Source organism: Clinocottus analis, unplaced genomic scaffold, assembly GCF_023055335.1.
Source record: "Clinocottus analis isolate CAN_PGR_092001 unplaced genomic scaffold, fCliAna1.0.p SCAF_5, whole genome shotgun sequence".
NCBI classification, from domain to species: Eukaryota; Metazoa; Chordata; class Actinopteri; order Perciformes; family Cottidae; genus Clinocottus; species Clinocottus analis.
In genome coordinates this window covers 13066805-13087933 of record NW_027176207.1, presented here as the reverse complement: position 1 = coordinate 13087933, position 21129 = coordinate 13066805, and the positions used below count along the sequence as shown (strand labels likewise).

The 21129-nt window shown below is 39.5% G+C and overlaps 1 protein-coding gene across 7 annotated transcripts in view; it reads left to right on the top strand.

The window, feature by feature from the left end:
- The window catches only part of LOC137802695 (neurexin-2-like), a 107218-nt gene that overhangs the window by 59823 nt on the left and 26266 nt on the right, over window positions 1–21129 (top strand). The window contains exon 1 of one of the 7 annotated variants that reach the window (XM_068600758.1): window positions 14869–16601. The exons of the other annotated variants lie outside the window; for them this stretch is intronic. Within the exon in view, the coding sequence (XP_068456859.1) occupies window positions 16259–16601 (343 nt within the window). The 5' untranslated portion in view covers window positions 14869–16258. Of the gene's footprint in view, window positions 1–14868; window positions 16602–21129 lie in introns of those variants that run through there. 7 annotated transcript variants of the gene reach the window in all.

Sequence of the window (21129 nt, the reverse complement as noted above, 5' to 3'; positions counted from 1 at the left end):
CTTATCGGTTGCTCATTTCACCTTATTAACGCCTATTCTGTGGTGAGTGTAGTGTGCATCTGAAGCATCTTTCTGATGTCATCAAATATTAAATATTTTGTGACAGGCATTAGTTTGTCCTGTTTTGAGCTTTTCAAACAAAGACATTTAGCACCACAGTCTTGCAAGTGAGCGACGAGCAGCTGAACCTCAGATTCATCTCTCGATCAGTGAAAATTACTCAGATAGATAAAAGTTTTCAGACTGATTACAATTGTGGACTCCATTAAAGTTAATAACCTTCATAACTTCTGGAAAGTGTCTCCCTTTTATCTTCAAAATTTCAACGTGGTCTCACCAGTATTTTATAACCGTCCAGTAAATGTTTTAATTCCATTTTGGGCTAAATACAGACATTTTATGTCATACAGTTTTTGGTAAGATTTCTGTACAAAAGCATGAGGTAGATACAAGTCCATATAACAGCTTGTAGACTATCCCGGGTGTACAGAGCTCTGCACAGTGCGTGCTGGGTAGGCGTTAGATGGATGGATGGACCAAAGCGGATTTTCAGAACAACACGCCTAATTATTATGCATATAGAAATCCTTCATGCTGAAGCACCGATTTTCAGACATCTAATAAAGTTAGATATCTGGATTTTTGCATTAGTTGCCATAGCAATTACCTCAGCCACCTGGCTTTGTCATTTTAGTTCAATATAGAGAGAGTGTATCCCAGAAATGACAATCTCTGCCAAAGCCCTACTCTGTGTGAGTCCAATGGGTAGTCTGAGCCCCAAACTGCTGGCACTGCTCCAATCTGCTGCCTCACGGAGATGGAACATCTTGACTATTGTGTAATTGACTGGTAGAGTTTACAGGGTTAGACAAGTGAATCTGGAAATTTACAAGAATCACAGCTTTAAATGAAAATACTTTCACAAAATAAAACTCATGCAGACTTGTTTCCTTGTGAAACACACCACAGGCCAATGTCTGACCACTCACTGCCTTTTAACAGCTTTTCAGCCTTTTATGCATGAGTGGAAAACGTTTGACATTTACATAGATGTGAAAAGAAGTCAAGCACCTAAGGGGATGATGCCCTCTTGTCCTTGTCCTTTCTCACATTAAGAAACGTTTTTGTTCTCTTATGTGTTGTGCTTTAAGGGGTATGCTCTAAAGGGCAGAATTGTCATTTGAGAAACACTATACAGGAACCAAAAGCATTACTAAGTAATGTGACGTTACCGGTTTTCAGAGAAGCATCGCCGGACTTCTGAGCAGATTAACTTTTCCAAACCTTTTCAGCAATGTTTGATTGAATGTATGAGAGACGCATAGTGACACAAACACACTGACTCTTGCTGTTTATTAAGCTGTTAAGGAATAAATGTAGAAGAATGCACAAATAAAAAGTGATGATGCTTTTTGAGGGGACACTGAGAAAGAAATTTTAGTTCATATAAAATATTTTAGGTTGATGGTCATTGTAGGGCACAAAAATAGAGAAAGGGATTACTGAAATAGCTTGCTGTCACCAATTTACTAAACTAAAAGAATCACATTTATTTCTATTTGTGGTTGGTATTTAACTGAAGATAGATGTGCAAACTGTTCAAACACAAAACAAGTAAATAGTGTCAGCAAATTAGATCTCATTCATCTGAAAAAATTCCAATCTATTCAATAGATTAAATAATCATTGTGGGATATAGTTAATTTTAATGAAACTTTATTTGATTTCAGGTTATAATCTGAGACCAAAATAAGTAATGTGACAAAACAGTCGCTGCATTTGGCTTTACCACTACAATCTGTTCATTTCCCGATCAAATGAATGTATGTAATGGATTTCCTGAAATTAGTTTTAGCTGCACTTGTGCAAAATGAGTAGTTTGGTTGATGGTAATGAATTGGCATTGTGGTATTTACAGCCATTCAAAAACATTCACAGTTTGGGTAACAACCAGAAATCGTAACCAGCAGAGACCATTCTGTAATCGAACCAGTACCACGCAGCAAATACTTATTTTCTTCCCCCGGTTCGAGTGTTCAGTTTGCTTTACAGTATCCGTTACCTCTTCATTGTGTAGTGTGACGTGCCATTTGACTTGTGTTTCCATTACACTTGATTGTTGAGTAGTTGTAATTAGTCGGATGGTATCTTAACATGGAAAAGCTGATCCAGTGTCATTTGGAACATTCTCTTTACACCCGTATTTATTATCAAGACTTAATAGGATGCAGAAGTCGTCACGTTTCCGTTTCTGCGTTTCGCCACATTTGCGTGACGCAGAGCTCCAATCAGGACAGAGGAACTACTGTACGTGATTTACCTTTTCAAACCCTGCATGAGACAAACTCAGGGATGCAATTAGATCCTTTCACACTACCAAGTACTACTCACAAAGTCACTCGCAGCAGGAGCACCGCAGCCTGATCACAGTCTCCTCTCTCCCCAATGTCGTTTGTTGTTCCGATAGCAATGTTCTCCTCCATCGCTGCCCCACGGGTATTGCGAAGGGAAAACTGACAGAATGTATTTATGTTGAGCTGGAAATGTTTGAAGTGCTCATGTTTTTGTTCACCTTTAGTATATAAGTGTTCCTCTTGGTTAATAAAATATTCCTGAAAAACATAGCAGATGTTCCTTTAACAGGTTAAAGTGTCACTTATCACCATACTTGTATGTGCTACGCTGTCGGATTCAATTCTATTGGACCTTCTACTACACTCTAAATTGGTAGCAAGGCACTAGAGTAAGATGTTACATCACTTTGTTTCTTTTGTAGAAACAAAGTGGACACAAAAGGGCTTTCTGTAGGTAGCAGCAAAAGTAAGATTGGTGAATGTTTTTTTTTTTTGTTTTCTTTTTTACTTCACTGGGTTTAAAGATGTGTTGAGCATTTTTGATGCTCCACTAAGCTAAGCTGCGAATCTGTGTGAGGATTCACAATGGCATCCAAACCTTCCACATCAGTTGATTCAACTATATATATACAACAAGTGTTGTATTATTTGCTTTTAGTTTCACAGAAGCACTTGCTAGAACATTTAAAACTATATTTGCGAACACAAAAAGGTTTGTCTGAAGTCTCCAATAGTGTGTTTTTCTTTACAAGGAGCATTATGCTATAGCCTCACAGAGCCACTAGCATTGCTGTTGACTTTTACTCTTGTTATTTTCAGGGATAAGATTGAAGTCGTATTTCATTTAAGTACCCAGTGCTTTAATGCTTTCATTAGTCTTAAGAATTTACATCATCGCCAAGTAATTTGATCTCCACAAATAAACCTCATCTCACAATTCAAAGCCACTAGACCTTACTTCCCTGACCTCTTACAACCTTTGGCTAAAATGTCACGGATTATGTTAATTTAATGCAAACTGATAGCTCATTAGAATGCAAACAGACACTGGCTGTACTAAACTATGCTTAACAAATTGGAAAATACAACCCACACTGCCAGTTTCCCTCAGACTTGCGACAGGTTATTTCATGATTAGTTATGGTCTCTTATGACTCACCCTGCGAACACTGACTGCTGGAGAGGGAGTTCAATCTTCTGCCAATGTCACACTGACTAACAGAGTTAGGAGAAATATCCAAACCTTTATCATACACAATTCCCTCACTCTGCTCCACCAAGGACTTCAAACCAAAGTTACATTGTCTGAGATTGGAAGTTACAGGATGCAATTTCCGCTGCCAATTTTTGTTGTTCCACAACATCAGACTGGCAACTCTTGTTTACTTGCACAGTGAGCTATATTGACTTTTGTCAGTGTCCTTTTCTCGTATGTCAACCATTAGAAGTCTTGAATTGTGTTTATCTAAGATGTCTGTGTCTGTCAGATACACTGTGAGTTTAATTTGTTGTAAGTATTGCTGAGCTTACAGCACACAGTCATGACATTGACTTCAGGGAAATATATCAGTTTTCAAAATGTAAGTGGGATTTACACATTTCTTACTGTTTACAAAGCTCATAACAACATACATTTCTCCTGAGTTGGTTAAAGGTCATTCTATTGCAGCTCATTATAAGTTGGTATGTGTTTATCTAATTAGCTCAACTCACAACTGGTATGTTAAGCCATGCACAAACAATCACTATTATTCTTATTCCTATAGGGATCCAGATGGCCATATATTGGTAAATGCAGGATGCATTAATTAGTTGTTGTGTAACCTTAGTGCATCAGTATATTTGCACAGCTAAATCAAATACACTTGATTATTTGGGTAAATCAATCCTTTCCCAGGTCTAATTTTTGCCTCATACGTTTTATTCAATAATACAAAAATACTTCACCTATTCTTCCCTGCCGAGTGGATGTTTTAGAGCCGTGAAAGCGACACATATTGACTCGGAGCCGAAATTAAAGTCGTACTCGTTTTCACACATCACATTAAATGACTGCATTGTTAAATATAACTGACTCTATTCTGTTGTCATCATCCTCAGCAGCTCCTTCGAGCTGAAAAGACTTTATGATCGAACAGTTCCAAATGAGAAAGCGTCAGAGCTTGAGCCCTGGAGCACAGCATTGTGCCTTCAATATTTTTTAGGGAGTAGAGTTTGGTCATTTTCAGTGAAAACAGTAATCAAACCCAATTTTATTTAAAAACTGTAACAATAATTGCCTCCTTCTCTAAGGAGCTCTACTGTAGATATATTACGGAAATTATTGTTTCAGTAATATTATTTACTATTTAATTAGTATTATTATTCATGAATTAGTATGTGTTGAATAATAAGAAACCATTTAAATTTAACTTTTGTATTTTTCAATCTGTATTTTTCCATGTTGTTGTGTCTCATTGACAAATGATTTGTGTTTGTCCAGTTGAGAGAGATAATGCCTGCAGCATCTGAACAGGCTACGATATATCCATACTGGACAATTCTGCACTGTCAATTTATATCTACCAACACTGCTTGTTTTTCTGCCACTGACAGGTTATTATAGGAGTCTGACAGCATTATGGAAAAGACTACAGAGAAATAAAATATGTTTCTTACCTTTCACAACAAAATGTCTCTTAAAATAGGACGCTGAATTATGAATCCTGCTATGGCGAAGGGTTGACCCACCATACTCTCTTAATTTGCTGGTACTTATTGGCTTTGTGTGGTAGATTGGTTTGGTGTAGAAAGGAGGAGTGAGCAGAGGGTTAAGGGTAAGGATAAGGATATCAGGGAAGCCAATCAAAGGCAGAATAGTATGGCTCATGTATTCACTATTCTAGGATTAGTAATATAGCAAGCAAGAAGAAGAAAAAAAACATTGTATTTCTTTGTAGGGTCCTTTCCATAATGTTGTCAGACACTGAGTCTGTCTGTGAAAAAAAAAACTATTTAAGTTATGGTTGCAGACCGCAGCGCTAATTGCATTGCAGCCCATTTAGCGGCTGCCGTCTGCAGCGTTATTTCTCAATACTGAACCAATTAAAAAAAACTTGTTGTCCTCATTAGTCACTCAGACAAAAAACATTGGAAATAGGGTCCAGGCTGAAAATTGCTGTAGTTACCCTTTAAGCTCAAAGTGGAAACTCAAGCGCAACAATAGAAGTGCAATTCACATAAATAGTGAAAGTCTTTCCTTCTTTCAAATTCGTTTGGTAATTTATGAAAAAATATATATATGCAAGCAACAGCAAGTTTATAACACAGCGCAGCAATTTAGGCTCCCGGCTCAGAGATGCCCCAGAAAAGATTTGCCTCTGGTTGGAAAGCAATTTTCAGAATTTCGTAACCGAGATTATGGGAATTAATAATGTAAAACTTGATTACTGGTTCCTGACATGGTTACAGCAAGTCTTGGTTAACCTACATGATTTGCAGAGCTTGTATTGCTTTAAGCGTTGTTCATTCACGTTTGCAGTGTTTTTCTATATGTCTCCCCATCTGTCATTACAATCATCCAACCATGGTTCCATCTGTTTAAAAAGTTTTCCAAAGTAAAAGTGGGAAAGTGGGAACAAAAAATCCCAAACATCTTAAGTGTTAGCTCAAAGAAAAATACAGACATAGATTTTTTTTCCCCAAGCTTTATCTCCCTTTGTGTGTAGACTGAAGGGAAAGCCTCTATTGCAGCATCTTAAGCAATAATAAAACTGAAATACTCTCTCAAAAGAGCTATCAAAACGGCTGTTTACCAGCCTGAAATAGCCTTGATGTGATGACCAATTTAAACAGCCATATGTAGTTTTAGACTCCAAAGATAAGAGCTTGTCAGAGGGCTGCATCTAGTTACAACAGAGTCATATCCATAGAGGATCCCTTTGCATCAGAGAGGAGATTTTCCCTTTATAATAACAGGCAATTTGTGAGATGAGTGGGTATTTAGTAATAATATTCATATAAACACTTATTGAAAGAAGGGTTTCTCCAAATTGTTTTGTCACTAACCAAGTAACAGCAATCACAATGTACCTCCAGGTGAAAGAGTATGTATAATTACCACAATAAATAGTATAACAGTGGGGTCACAGGCTTGCCAAGAGGCTCAGTGCCTCTGCTCACAATAAGTACTGTGGGTGTGTAGAGATACAAGACACACTGTAAATTGTCTCATATTGGCACTTAGTGCCTCTGTTCGTTCTCCCATTTCCAGGATGATATTCTCCAATGCGTCTCTCAGGCACTGTCCAGTTTTGGGACTAACATTATGCAAGGCTTGATTACCAAGTGGACAGCTCCCACCGTGCTCTGACTGTCCCTCTGTGCCCCACTCTGCATGGGAACATGTGGGATTCACTTAATACCCAGGCCACGCAGCAGCTGAGCCTTAGATGAATGCTAGTCTATGCAGGCTCCCGAGGGAGAGGCAGGGCTTCCTAGTCGCTACTGCAGGGGCTGTGTGAGAGGAGAAAGGTTACATTCAGTTTACATCATAAAGGCAAGACGCACAGACAGAGGCCTTCAGATTCAGAGTCTGCCGTACTCTGGCTGCATTTCTGTTTTTCTGTCAGTCGAACACTCACAGACACAGTGACACTCACTTACAAACCATTTAATGGCTGTTCCTCTCTCAAAGTCAGAGTGTGTGATGAAATTATGACCCACTGTAATTAAGAATTTAGAAAAAGAAAATGCATGCAATGCGTCTATGTCATTGTGGTTGTCTACACACTTTATGTTGGCAAGCCTGTGTCCACACTTTGGTTTGAGGATTCTCAACATCACCTTATTTTGAACCAGTAGCACATCCACAATTCTATTTATTTGTGCATAATTGCAAGAAAAACAGATCTGGTACTTAAGTTTTAAAAGTAACGTGTGAGGACTTAGAGAACTTTAAAGGCAGATCATATGTGCCTAGTTTACGAATGCCTTGTAAATGTAAAATTATTTAAAACATATGCCAGACTGCATCCAATATACAGTATAAGGTACTTATGGGGTTAAAGGATACTCAACTAATTATAGCGTACATTTGTAGCTGTGTTTGTAGTGGTGATACGATCACCTTAAATGTTATTCTACACAAAATGTATACGGCAACAAATAACCATCTGCTATGTAAAGTTATAGTGAAATAATGTTTACCTGAGTAGAGAATTAATTTGCTTTCCCTGTGCGTGTGCGTTTGTGTGTGTGCGTTACAACTGAGGGCGCTGTCCGGACCAACGGGGTTGTCGCAAAAGTGTAGCCTTATATGGTAAAACATGTTAGCTCTGTCAGCGCTGTTGTCATTGTTTGCATGATAAGCACTGGTAGCACAGTCTCAGCCATCGCCATGTTTAAAGCCATATTAAAATCAAAGTCCTTTGTGTTCTCCATTGTCATGTAATCGCATTAAGGCACCTAAGGCGTTAATATAAACGGTGTTTCAGTTGCATGCCATGTTATGATGGTACATTTCGTAACAAACATATTTGTTTTCCTGATGTGCCTGGTGCAAATGTCACCTTGGATTATTGCTGAAAATCCTGACTCACAAGCAAACAAACAGCCTTACGTGCCGTCGATACAAAGGGACTGTGGTTGGCATACGATGAACTGCAGACTATACATCACTCTTGATAGACTTCAACGTAAGATGGATTTCTGTACTTGAGGTCACAACTGTCATCTTTTCCCTCCAGCCACAGCAACTGGCTGCTGTCTGCAGCTGCTGAATCTGCCTCTGTGGTCTGATAAAAGCCCATGCGTGCACTAATCCTTCACTTTCCACAGCCCACTTCTGTAACCTATTACAACTCACGATCCATAGGAAATTGGCATTCAGCAGATTAGTTTGTGGAAACAGGGCATAACAAGGCAATCAGACAGCTTCAGTGTTCTGCGTAGCAATAATAGTCAAAGCCATTGTAACTAAACCATGTAATTAGCAGTCTTGTAGACAAATGAAGGGTTTTACACCCGTGTCAAATTTTGTGGTGACACTTAAAGCCTTCCTTGACTAACAAGGTAGGCTCTAAGTGTATGTGATGCTGTTGTTTCAACTTTTGATATCAAATTCACAACACAACGTGATTGATGATTTTATTTATGTTAATTTCAGCAAATCCAAAGGCAAGGCGAGTTTATTTATACAGCACACTTCATTACTAGCACACTTAATGTGCTTTTGTAAAGACTAACCCACCCAAAGACATTACAAGGCAATTTGGGCTAATGTTACCTCTTATTTATTATGATTAAAAAACAAAACGACCAACAAAAAAAGACCAGTTCCTCAGCAATCATGGGTCAGTAGAAAGTTAACGTGTTTCGTCAGTTGGTCCATTATTATTAGTCTGTGTGCAATAGTGCTCCCTCATTTAGGACGTGCAACCTCACTAACTGTATCTGCATACACACACTAGAGTTCATTTACAACAGAGTAATGCTGTATGTGTGCTGGATCATTTCTTTTCTTCTTTTGACATATATGCTTTACAAATGCACTGGTGATCTATCTGTTCCTGTATGCCTCGCACGCACACAAAAAAATCTTAATTTCCTGCCTTTTTATTTCTCCGTCTGCCCTTTCTTTTTGTCGCCTCCTCTCTATTCCCGGCTCACTCTCTGCTCATTGTACTACAAAGCACGAGTCTCTGCATGCTCAGCAAAAGAAAATCTTTACGTTTCCTTCTTTGCTCAACCATTAATTTTGATAGATCGTTCACTCACTTTCTTTAGTGCTCAATGAATAAAAGATCTGCTCACTAAGGATCCGAAGTAACACACTGTCCCTTTTACATGTTTCAGGATAGACAACGGTACATCAGATACTTTTATATTAATGGCATGTGTATGCTTTTAATTCAATCTCGATTTGATCTATATACAGTCCTCAATAGCCCTTTTGCTGTTTGTTTAGAATGCCGTTAAATATGTTTGTCTTTTTTATGGTTAAATAGGTTTAATAGATTTATTGACTAAAGATTTTCACACCTGAACTGAATGACTTTTTTGGAGGGTTTAGTATGGATCAGGATCTGCATTCTCAACCAGCCCATCACCCTAAATAAACAGACACAGTGATACAAACAGTAAATAAACAGTGAAACAGGTTAAATGTGCAGTACTGACCTCTGCCAAGGCTGCAGGCTGGTTGCTATGGTATTATGTGTGGTTGCTAGAGTGTTTTTAGGGAGTACTGTTGGAGAGATTTATAGTTCGCTTTCCCTCTCTATCGGGTTTGAAGACTGATTAACTGACCTGATGGTCATTGATTCGCAGTAGCTGCATTTCAAATGAATATTGAAACACATCGTAGGCTGTGTTCAACATCATGTGTTAACTACTTATCGTACTACATTTACCCACTCAGACTTTATTCAGGCTTCTGAATCCTCAATGGAATATTTTTGTTGCGTATTTACTTCTAATCTTATTGTAATCAATTTGTTATTCAGATATTGAATGAGTGAAAGAAGGAACAATGTCAGACTTGGGACGAGGTTTGAATGGACGTGCTCCTCCAGTTAAAATGCAGTAATGACAGTGATACAAATAAATAACAATAAGGTTTCCACAGGAATTTGGGCTCGGGAATTTGGGGAATTTTGAAAAAAAGAAATGTCCTTAAGTTTTTTTGCAAAAGCATATAACAGGGAACTTAAATGTAGTTGAGAACAAGACTGTGTACGCCGAGCTCAGCTGGACCCTGAATGCAGCTGGTTGGGAACATTGTCTGCCAGAAACATAAATATAAACATAAAACATTCTGTTGTTTTTGTCATCAGTGTTGCGTCTGAACGTTTCAGCCCGATGCCTGGCAAGTGTGAGAGCGCCGAGTTGCGTTAGAGGCCAAGAGCGGTATTGCAGAAAGATAGAGATTTCAATTATAGCTCACAACATTTTTTTTTTTTTTTAAACTGAACTAGTTAATTTTTTGGAGCTGTGAACTTTGAGCTGTAAATTTTGAATTATGGACTATGAGCTGAACTAGTTAATGTAGAAAGTGAACTTTCCCAACACTGTTTGTCATTTGCATATTGATTGGTAAACTGAAGCCATGTTCATTTTAATACCAAGATTATTTGTGTACAGTAGACTTTTTACAGCAGTGAGAGTAGGACGTATGTATGTCCACACAAAAGTACACCATCACCTTGATTATTCGCGGTTTTTGGAATGTCAAAAAAGTCATTTTTAAAAGTTGTATTAGAAATGTTTGCATGCATGTCTGCTTATGACAAGGTAAATACAGTTAAATTACCCCAAAATTTCCAGTTAATTTCCAATAATTCCCGTATATTCCCGTTTATTCCCGTAAATTCCTGTGGAAGGTTTCCAACTTTGAATATTCCCGGAATTTTGCAACCCTAACTGCAGGTGAGATGGGGTGGAGACCGAGGTAAGAGGAATGAGAGCTGATGCTGTGTGAGGTTGTGAAATGACAGTTAGTGAACAGGCAGGTGGGATGTATGACAGATTTAATGTGAGTAAAATACACATAGAATGTAATGTATTCATACGTGCAATAATTGGATGTACATTTGTGTTTAACTTTCATGTAACCAGGCACGGCAAACAGAAACTATTTCTTATCCACGGTAGGACTCTGGCTAAAGATACAAAACTGATTCATGGCATCATTAAGTAATATTTTCTTTTTACTGCAATCTTAAGGTAAGATGACAGCACAGCTTTTCACAAAGATGGCTGACCTACTGATTCCAAAAATCTTTAGTCTGAGGATATCAAGCATAATCATTCATGAGGGGAATTATTAATGTATGAAGAATCATTGTGTAGTAACTTGCGAGGAAGGACCACTAGAAAGGCATTGAAAAAGGAAAAGACAAAACTCTGAGCCCAATTTCTCACCAAACAGAGGAAACATTGAAGTGACGGTTCTGGTTGGAGTGGATGTATTCTAAAAGGCATACAAAAAGGCAATCCCAATAGAAAATCCAAAGCGTGCTTAACAAATAGACTTTTTATTTACTGGCAAATATTATTCTGAAATGCCCAAATGTTTGATATAATAATGAATATAGAGAGGGTGTTTGGCAAAGCTAGATAACTGGAGTCCAGCATAAACCATCATCATTCTCGACATTTTTAGGGGGTTAAGTTGTTGGCATTAATGTCCATTACAGTTTGCAGTCATAGCAACAGCAAAATCCATTCTGCATTTCTGCTGGCGCTTTCTTTAATGTTGAAATAATGAGCGAGACAAGTAGAATGATGCAAGCCAACTACAAAGACAGGGCTTCCTCCATGGCCAACTATCCTGCTGATGCTTTTTCAGGCTCATCATCAGAAATTAGGCTCCAGAGTGAATAGGGGAAAACACCTCACCCAAGCAAAGATTACATTGTCTTCTTTGGCAACAGCCCACTTCCCTTTCAGGTCCTGGATCAGGTATTACTTTTGAATGCCACAGCGAGGCCGGGAGGTAGACTGTTCAAGTGGCTCGTCTGGCGCGCTTGTCGTTTGCATCAATCCAAAGCACAGAACATTTAGGAAATGGGATTGTTCAAATTCAAGGCGCTGTTACTCTTTTCCCCTTGTTGGTGGGGCATTCTCCGCATGGTTAGCAGCGCTGCTGTTCTCCCTTTCCAGGAGACATGCTGTGGCTAGTAAGCTCAACTAAACAAGCAAATGGAATCTATTTTTGACAGCGCCTTGTGCAGCCAACAATATGCAACCTGCTGTCATATGCAGTGTCTTTTCAGTGAAGAGTGCACACAATCTGCCAAGACAGGAGTTGCTATAAGATAATTTCCATGGTTAATCGAGGTGTGAATCTGGAGGAGAAATTCTGTGTGAGTTGATGGTCCAGAGGCCTTCCTTAAACCACTGAACTCTGAACCTTTTGTTGATGGGCCTGACCGCCTTTAGAAATCTTAAGTCTCCGTGATTTTACAATAGTTGTCAGCTCCGTGCAAAACACAATGATAATAATTATATGGAATAAGTGAGTAGGTCTGTTCTGCTCCATCATTATCTGATCTGTCTCTATCAGCCTTACCGTTAATACATATACTGCTGTTTGTCGGTGGAGCCAGTGCGCGTTACAGCGCTTTCATGTTTTTCATCCTCCCTCCTTCCCTTACACCGTCTAAGCCAGGCTTATTTTAGGTGTTGTCGTTTTTAGCCTAATGAAATCAACCAATCATCACAACTGCAGGCCATGCCTTTCAGAGGATGCTCGCATTATGAGTAATTAATCTGAAAGTGCTATGATTAATCCTGCTACTTTACCCCCTAGGGCGAGACTGGATGTCTGTGAAAAATCTCCTCTCACGAATCCTCCTGAGAACAAACAGCACATATTTAGGTTTCTTTAGTCTTTGAAACGCTGTACACGTCCGCTCACATCATGTCGTTCGCAGGCCCCTTGACTTTTTCTACAAAGGAATTTAAGTCAGTTTCTGGTGTTTAAAATATATGTTATTCCATACATGCAAAATAATTTGATTATGCAAATGAATAGCTGCTCTATCCATGGTGGAAAAGGTTTGAAATAGCCCATAGGAAAATATAAAAATGCAAATCAAAGGTTTATTGGACTGGAACTGCAGAAGTCGCAGCTATATGAGATTCTATTTTCAAAATCCAGGAGACGTCAAATGCAATTCAATCAGAAAATAAATTATATCATCATGCTTCAAATGTGTATTTGATGTTGTATCCTATGAGAATTGTCTAGGTGTGCGTTAATAAGAAGAGCTGTGTGCGATGCTCAACTTATTAAATAACCAAGGACAACACAAGGTTACAATCGCCCAGCCTCCCCCTTCTTGTTGTCCAGATAGCATGGCTTTCATCATTTTGAGCAACCCTCAAGCACGTAAATTGATTAATGCAAGCCTTTCATTCTAGACAGCTCACACCAAGATATCATCGCTGCCTCGAAAGATGCTTGCATGCTGGAGAGCCTGACACTCCAAATCACTGGCTATAAATCATCCCCCAGCAACTTCTTGTGCCCAGTCCCTTCCCAGTTGCTGGGAATGAAACACTGTTTTTGCTTGGACATGATTGTGTGTACGTTAGAGAGAATATCTAGTACTTTTCTTGTCATGACTGCCCTTATGTAAGCCGCATAAAACTGGCTAAAGCTTTGACAGTAGAACTGACTTTTACGGATTATTCTCAAGGCTTGTCATTGCCTATCCACACCAAATAGTCATTACTGTAAATGCGTCGACATGTTACAGCCAGGAAGTGCTCTGCATCATCAGTATTGTCTGTTTCAGTAAGCTGGCATGCGCTTTCCCATCGTTAAGATTTACTGGGAAACATATAGAAGAAAAAATGCATTAAGTATTTAAATATCCCTGTGACTCATGTTGGACAGAAGTGAAGGGAAAAAATGCACAGCTTGTTTCATTTTATTTATGTTCATAATACCAGCAGATGAATGTCGACATGCTGTAAGGGCACTTGCCATTCCAGAGTGTTATGCACTCACCCCTCCTCTGTTCTTTTGCTTCAATCAGCCTCGCTCCCCCACGCGCCCCACCCCCCTCCCCTGCTTGAGTAATGGCCTACGTTGCCTTCTTGTCACTATGAGAGGTGGTGCTGCATGGCTTGCCTCTGTCCTCCTGTTTCCATGCGTGTCCTTTCAACCGACTAGGCAATCCCAGCTGATATCTCTATCGACCGCGATTTAGCTGATACCGCTGCAGTCTCCCTTCCTCTCCCTTTGCTTCTCCCCCCCTGCAATCTTTCTCCCTCTTTGTTTCTCCCATCCCTTCTACCTCCAATCCCTCCCCACTTTGTCTCTCTGTTTCCTATAATGTGTTCATCCTCTCAAGTGTCAATATACTCCAAATTCATCATGCCATCATATTTTCCCATCCAAAGAAAAACACAAGCAGCTCCGAATCTGTCAGAATACCTCTGAACTCCGATCAGTCACAGCTAGGAATAAGTTCTGTATGGTTAAGCAGCATGAGCTCTGTAACAGAAGGGTGACGTGTATACAGATATGAGGTGAACACGTCTGATAGAGGAACAAATTGATGTGTAGCATTAGAACAGCAAAGGCATGCAACGCAATGCTGGGAAAAATAAGGTTTTAATTTCTTAGATAACACGTGGTAGCCTATAGCTTCCTCCGCCTAATGCATGGAGCTGCATTGTATAATTTTGACAGGTATTTGTGTTTCCATCACTGGAGCTCTCAAGTCTTTATGTTAGGAACACGTCCATACCAATACCCTTGTGTTCATTCCGTAACAGCTCTGACAGCTCACCTAAATCAGGCTCCTCCTCTGCAGTATGATTCCTACGTGTTACTGCCAGGACCTGCAAGCCAGCGCGCTGTGGATCTGTAGCATGTATTTATTCACACAGCCCATTTTCTTGCCTCACTATTTCCCTGTGTGTTGGCGCCCTGGCTGCCTGTTTTCTCTTTCGCTGTCTCTTCCTGTCCCTCCCTCCCTCCTGCTATCACTCACCCACCCTTTCTCTCCCCCCGCCTCACTCATTTGCTCACAGACTCGCTTTCTCAGACGCACACACACGCACACACACACACATACACACACACAGAGGCACATGCTGTGACTCGCTGGATCAGAGCCCCTGACTACAGTATGCCTTCAGAAGAGCTCCTTTATCTTGCATTCATTAGACAACAACTCCAAGCCAAGGTTGTTATTGGGGTCCAGACTGTCCTGGAATTTTACCCATCCCGGATTCATTATGATACGGCGGTTCTTTTTAATTAGCATAATTTTTGCTGCAGCAGTCCAAGGCAGCATCTCAGTGTCTGCCATCCAAGCCATCTCATCTAAGAAGAATCACCTTCCCTCCTCCAGAGACAGACACATGCAGCTGTCACGGTAACTGTCTCTCAGTCAGAGGCAGATCTGGACGCAGTAACGGGTGAGGAGAAAGGAAAAAAAGGAGCAGCGAGGAGAGGAATGCAGCAGTAGTCTTTACTGCATGAGACTGAGCAGGTGGAGCGCGAGGAAAGGACCATACGTGCGTTTGAAATAGAAACAGTCGTGTGTGGATCTGTGTCGCACCAAAGGTATATCGTTCGCTGGATTCGCTGCGTCTGTGAGAGAGTGAATGAGGAGCTACTGGGAAATTATTTATTTATTTTCTGGAATTTCTCTTTTACCGCGCTGCTGCAGATACTGCTCCCTCTCTACCCCTCCTTCTCTCTCTCTCTTTCTCTCTCTCTCTCTCTCTCGCTCCCCGCTTCTCCCCCCTCCCTATCTCTGTTCTCTCGCCTTTCCCTGGCTAAAGGGGAACAAAAGCGCTGGTTCCTGCATCACCCTTTATCGCTGCATCTTCACTTGCGCATATTTTTATCTCCTTGTCTTTTTTGCTTAATGAAATGATCCAGTTTCTCACGGACGTGTGTGATGTCTTCTACAGCGGTGGAGGGGCACTCTTCTTAGTGGGCAGGCTCAGCTGCCCTAAAGCTCTACCTGTGGGCGATGGAGACTCTTATCAGAATTCTTGTCACATGAAGCTCTGTCCTGCCACTTTTCATGCCTAAATATCATGGTTGAGCATCATGCCTTTTTGAAAATCACAGGTGGATTCATCTCCATTCTTTATTTGGATGTGTATCTTTTTTTGCATTTTGGATACACTCGGCTCACTTTTTGAAGAATGTGCTTTTGGATGGTTTCCAATGGCGTTTCTGTGCAGTAGACATCTCGTCATGGCAAAATGTTAACCAAAAATAGATAAGTTGCTTGCTATTCCATTTCTTACACAAGAACATTAACTGGATTTTGACTGCTTTCTGTTTTTGTTTTTTTTGTAGTTATTTTTCTCACAAATTCAAAGGATATTTTTTCTATATTGACCAAACTAAGTGATTATGTAAGAAATGGGCCCAGATTGTCACTGAGATGCCCTGTGGTCTTCAAGTTGAACTGCCAGAGACCAAAGCTTGGCTAAGTTGTCTGTCCTGGGCCCATGAGGATCTGATATACATGGGTAGACTCTTTGCAGCCACCCCTGTGCTTGGACAGTGGAGCAGCTGGTCATGCAGTAGCCTAGGTATGGGCCTAAGTTATTGTTCAAGACTAGCCTTCTGGTTTGCCCTGCTTACTCTACTCCCCATCCAGACTGGAACAGCACGTGTGTCTTCTAGTCTCAGCACCACGCACCATGTCCACCATTTTCACAATAAGCATGGCACCGTCCCTATTGCCATCAACAGGATGCCTTTTCTTACCAGAGGGGGCCATGGTAAGACATTTCCCTCCAATATTCTCAACTTGCTGTTTGCTGAGTTCGATTTGAGCATGCTTTTGCTATCTGACATATATGTGGCATTTCAGAATTAAAAAGGGTTCAGCTGTTCCGATATATCCATGCCACCATTGGTGGATCTCTTGTGACATATAGTGGGATAATGGATTCTTCACTAACTCTGGATTTGCTGCAGCCCCTGTGCATCGTTAAACCCCTTTATCTAGCCACCCGTATCAGTAGTGGTTGCCCTGTTCCCGGGTTGCTGTTGAAGAGGCTGCATCATCTGTAGAGCTGAATTGTTATTTTGCAAATGCACATGGATAGCGTTATTCACTATCTTTTTTCTTTTTTTTCACAAGGCTTAATGCACTCCCTTTAACTGAGACAGTTTGGTGTCAAAGGTGAAGCTACAGTACACTATAATTAGTGGGGCGTCACAACAAGTGTTAAGTGATAATATATACATAGTTAGAGTGAGCAATGAAATAGAGAAGATCTCTTTGGTTTCCCTCGGGGACTAAATTTATGGAACAAGGATTACAGAATTATGGCAGCTATTTTTATTTTTTCTCTACTTCATATAAAATCTGCCCTGATAAGCTGTTTTACTTTCAAGTACAACTGAGGATATCGATCATATCATTATAAAAATCCATATAATTATAACATTTTTACCTTTCCTCAAAAATCGACATCAGATTGGCCTCACTACTTGAATTGGCTCCTTCAAAGATCTGACACCAAAGTTATTGCTCCTTAATATTTACACTTTGGAATTTCGTTCCAAAGACTCACGTGTATGTCTGATGAAAAGATGGCCCGATGGATTCGTAGTGTCTTTTTCACCGCAGCAGTTTTGTCAGTTGCAAAAGGAGTAAAAATGTGATGAATTACATTACAGCTATTATAGCCATATCATTCTGGACCAGGCTTTTACAGGCACGGCACAGCCTGTGATCAAACAGGCCTATAAAAAAAAACGCTTCAAAGAACTCACTGATACATTTTCAATTTCCTCTATTGTAGATGTTGTACTGTAGGTTGTTCTGAAGTAGGTGCTTCAGAGCAAGAAATTAAATGTACTGCAACATAAATGATACAGACAGTGCTTACATTTTGCAAGTCATGTTCACAGTGCCAGAAAGCAATGTGTAAAATGCTTTTGCAGACTAGTTACCATTGATTGGCATCATGCTATGTAACCGTTATCACATAACGATAAACCATTGAGACAATAAATCAAAATGATGTCGATAAAGCTATCATTTTTGGACACTTGCTTCATGCATGACTGTGTGTGTGTGTGTGTGTGTGTGTGTGTGTGTGTGTGTGTGTGTGTGTGTGTGTGTGTGTGTGTGTGTGTGTTTCAAAGCTAGCCAAAGACTTCTGGAGGCCCCTGGGCTACGGTTATTTATAGGCCACCTACCCTGCTGCAATGCCTCACACTCTTCTTCCTAAACACAGGTTATTGCATATATTATTACACGATACTGGTAACAAGATATGGCATCTTTTTACATAGACAGACTGGTTGAATAATAATGAGCACAAAATGATCTGAGTGAGTCCATGAAGAGTCATCCAGGTCATAGAGCAAGACGTACAGTGTGAAATCACAGGATCAGTCGTCAGAGGTGCAGTGTATGAGATGTAAAATATTGTCGTTTGACCTAAAACATTTAGTCCATTAACTAATTATTCAATTTAGTCCATTAACTAAATATTCAATTACAGGAAATTAATCAGCAACCATTTTGAGTGTTTATTAATTGTGGAAGTAGCTAAAATGCCAACCAATTAAAGCTTCTCAATTGTGTATATTTGCAAATGTTCTCTGTTTTCTATCAGCCTAAATCGCTTTGAGTTTTGGACTATTATTAAGACCAGACAAGCTATTTGAAGACATCTTATTGAATTCTGTGGAATTTAAATGAACATTTATTAGTTTAAGTAATTCAGATAATAATCAGCACGCTAATCAATAATTGAAATAGTTGTTGTAGCCCTATATTTTATTTAAGACATTGCAATGCAAATGCATGTATTCAATAATTACTGATGCAACTTTAAAATGTGCAACATAACCCATCCAAGTACAATACACTTGCCCTAGTGCCCATTGGTGCATGAAAATATAGCAAAGTATACTTTTAGTTTCAGTTTTTTACTTCTACCTAACAACATAGAACACCTTTACTTCAAGTCAAAAATAGTAATGGCTTCATAAGATTTCTGAAAAGCATCAGTTTTCGGATGAAAAAGAGCCCAGTTAGCATTCCAGCTTCTTGAGATGTTGATTGTAGCTCAAAACGATTTGCCCTGTTTTGACATTTTGATGGAAGAACCGGAGCAACACACATGAAGATAATTAAATCAACTTCTCTACTCTTTCTGTTTGCCCTGAACTGCCCAGTTAAACTCCTCATCCGAGGTCACCCTAATCACACAAACCTGCAGCATGTTTTCAGTAAATTTTTGTCTACACAGTTTGGGCATTGTATCTGGGTTATTATGAATAAAAAATGATCTTTCTGTCTGCCAAACAAAATACCCTACAAGAGTGAACCAGATATTAAAATGTTTTTATTTAGAATGTTAACACTGAAGTATTTCTCATATCAGGGGAAGCCAAATCCCAACTTGAGACAAGTTATGTAACTAACATGCTTACTGTCTTCCTCAGATCATTTTTCTGACCCTGCAGTGCCAAGATAATCCAGAGTTGTTTTTAATTTTGTGTTACCATCCTCTCAATGTGGGCATGCTTATTAAAAGCGATGTTGTTTTAAAGCAGTGGTTCTCAAACATTGCTTTAAAATTTAACGCAATGTTTTTTTTTTACTTAACCCCTTAACCTACGCTGCAAGAGAGCTAGGCAATATTATGACCCTTTGTGCCAAAGACCTTGTATGCTCTCAACTGGAATGCAGGAAATATTTCTCTTTAGCTGACCCCTCATCGCACCCGCATGTTCAACACACTCAGTGAAAATCTGCTGCACTTCATTCTCCAGGGCCCCCATGTTGGTGTTACAACAGTCTGGCTGACGCAAGGCAAAATTGCAGCTAATACTTCCATAGAGATCTTGCAAGTGGAGGAAATTAATCAGCTGGCTTCTTCCAGTGATGATATTATTTTTCCAATTAAATATTAATGAAACAGAAAGCATGTTATCCTTCGTTCATCCTTAGATCATTGCTTTAAATGTAAAACAAAAAAAATGCTTCCACAGTGTCTCACTCCAGTATTTTTTGAGCTGCAGAAAGGGAAAGCAAAAGGGACAGGGTCATCAAAAGGTCTATCAGAGAGGCCTCACAATTCCCTCTCGGTCAAATATTACATTAAGATAGAGAGGCAGCCTTCATGCACACACAAACACTTACACAAGTACACTCATGCACACGCACACACAAGCAATACGAATAACCTGAACAGAAAATCTCTCCCACCTCTCGTACGTATGTTCAGATGCCGCTTGTCAATTATATAACTGATATATTACTTCACCTTCATCGCTGTTCTGTAACCAAACATGTGTTGACTGCACTTGTCATGTTGAGTTTTTGCCAACACGTTAAGGGTGAAAAAGGTTGCATGTGTAAGAGCAGAAATCAGAAAGCAAGGTCACTCCTGCTATGCTCTAGATCTGCAGCACAGCACAACAAACAGGAGAGTGTGAACTGAAAAGAAGAAAGCATTTACTGTAATAGATAAAACATAAACTGCGACACAGAGAAATGCAAGGGCTGATGCTTTACTCCAGTAAAAGTACCATTAACACAAGTACTTCAATAAGAAATGCTTCATCAGTTAAACTACAGAAGTGACATACTTATAAAAAGGAAGCAGAAAAAATGTCCCCGTGATATATTAAAAACAAAAACTTAACAAGGCCGTAGCGAACCAAAAAGAAGGGCTTAGCACGAGTGAAATCCTGAAGGTTATGGCATCAACATGACCACCTTAACTAGCACACAGTTGTCAGTATTGGTGCAGAGAGTGGGGGCGGGGTAACAGACCTACATTGTCTTGTAAATCTGCAGATATCCAACATTTTAACTCTTGAAAGCAATTTTCAAATGAACAGTAAAGTACAGACTTGAGATTTATTGCATGAAAAATACAAGGAAACCAGCACAGTCAGAACATTGAACAGTCTAAATAATCATGTTTTCAAGTCATATTTCTTTCCAGTATTTACATTGTAGAGTACATTATCCTACTGTTCCATTATATTGTATTGTACCTGCTAGATACTGGCTCTATTATTGTGAGGGAAGACAGTAATCTAATTACTCCCCATTTTATGAAAATGTATCAAAGTATTAGGTAGTGTATTCGGTAGTACCGTAAGTTGTTGTTTTGAATGTAAAATTGCATTTATTTCACCAGATACTTTCATGAAGTGAGGCTGCAAAAGAGAAGCTTTATCTTATATTATAACCTTTTATATTTCATAAAGTTTTTAGTTTTGTGGGTTCCCATTACATGCGGTTCCCATTACATGCTGAAACTGTTTCCG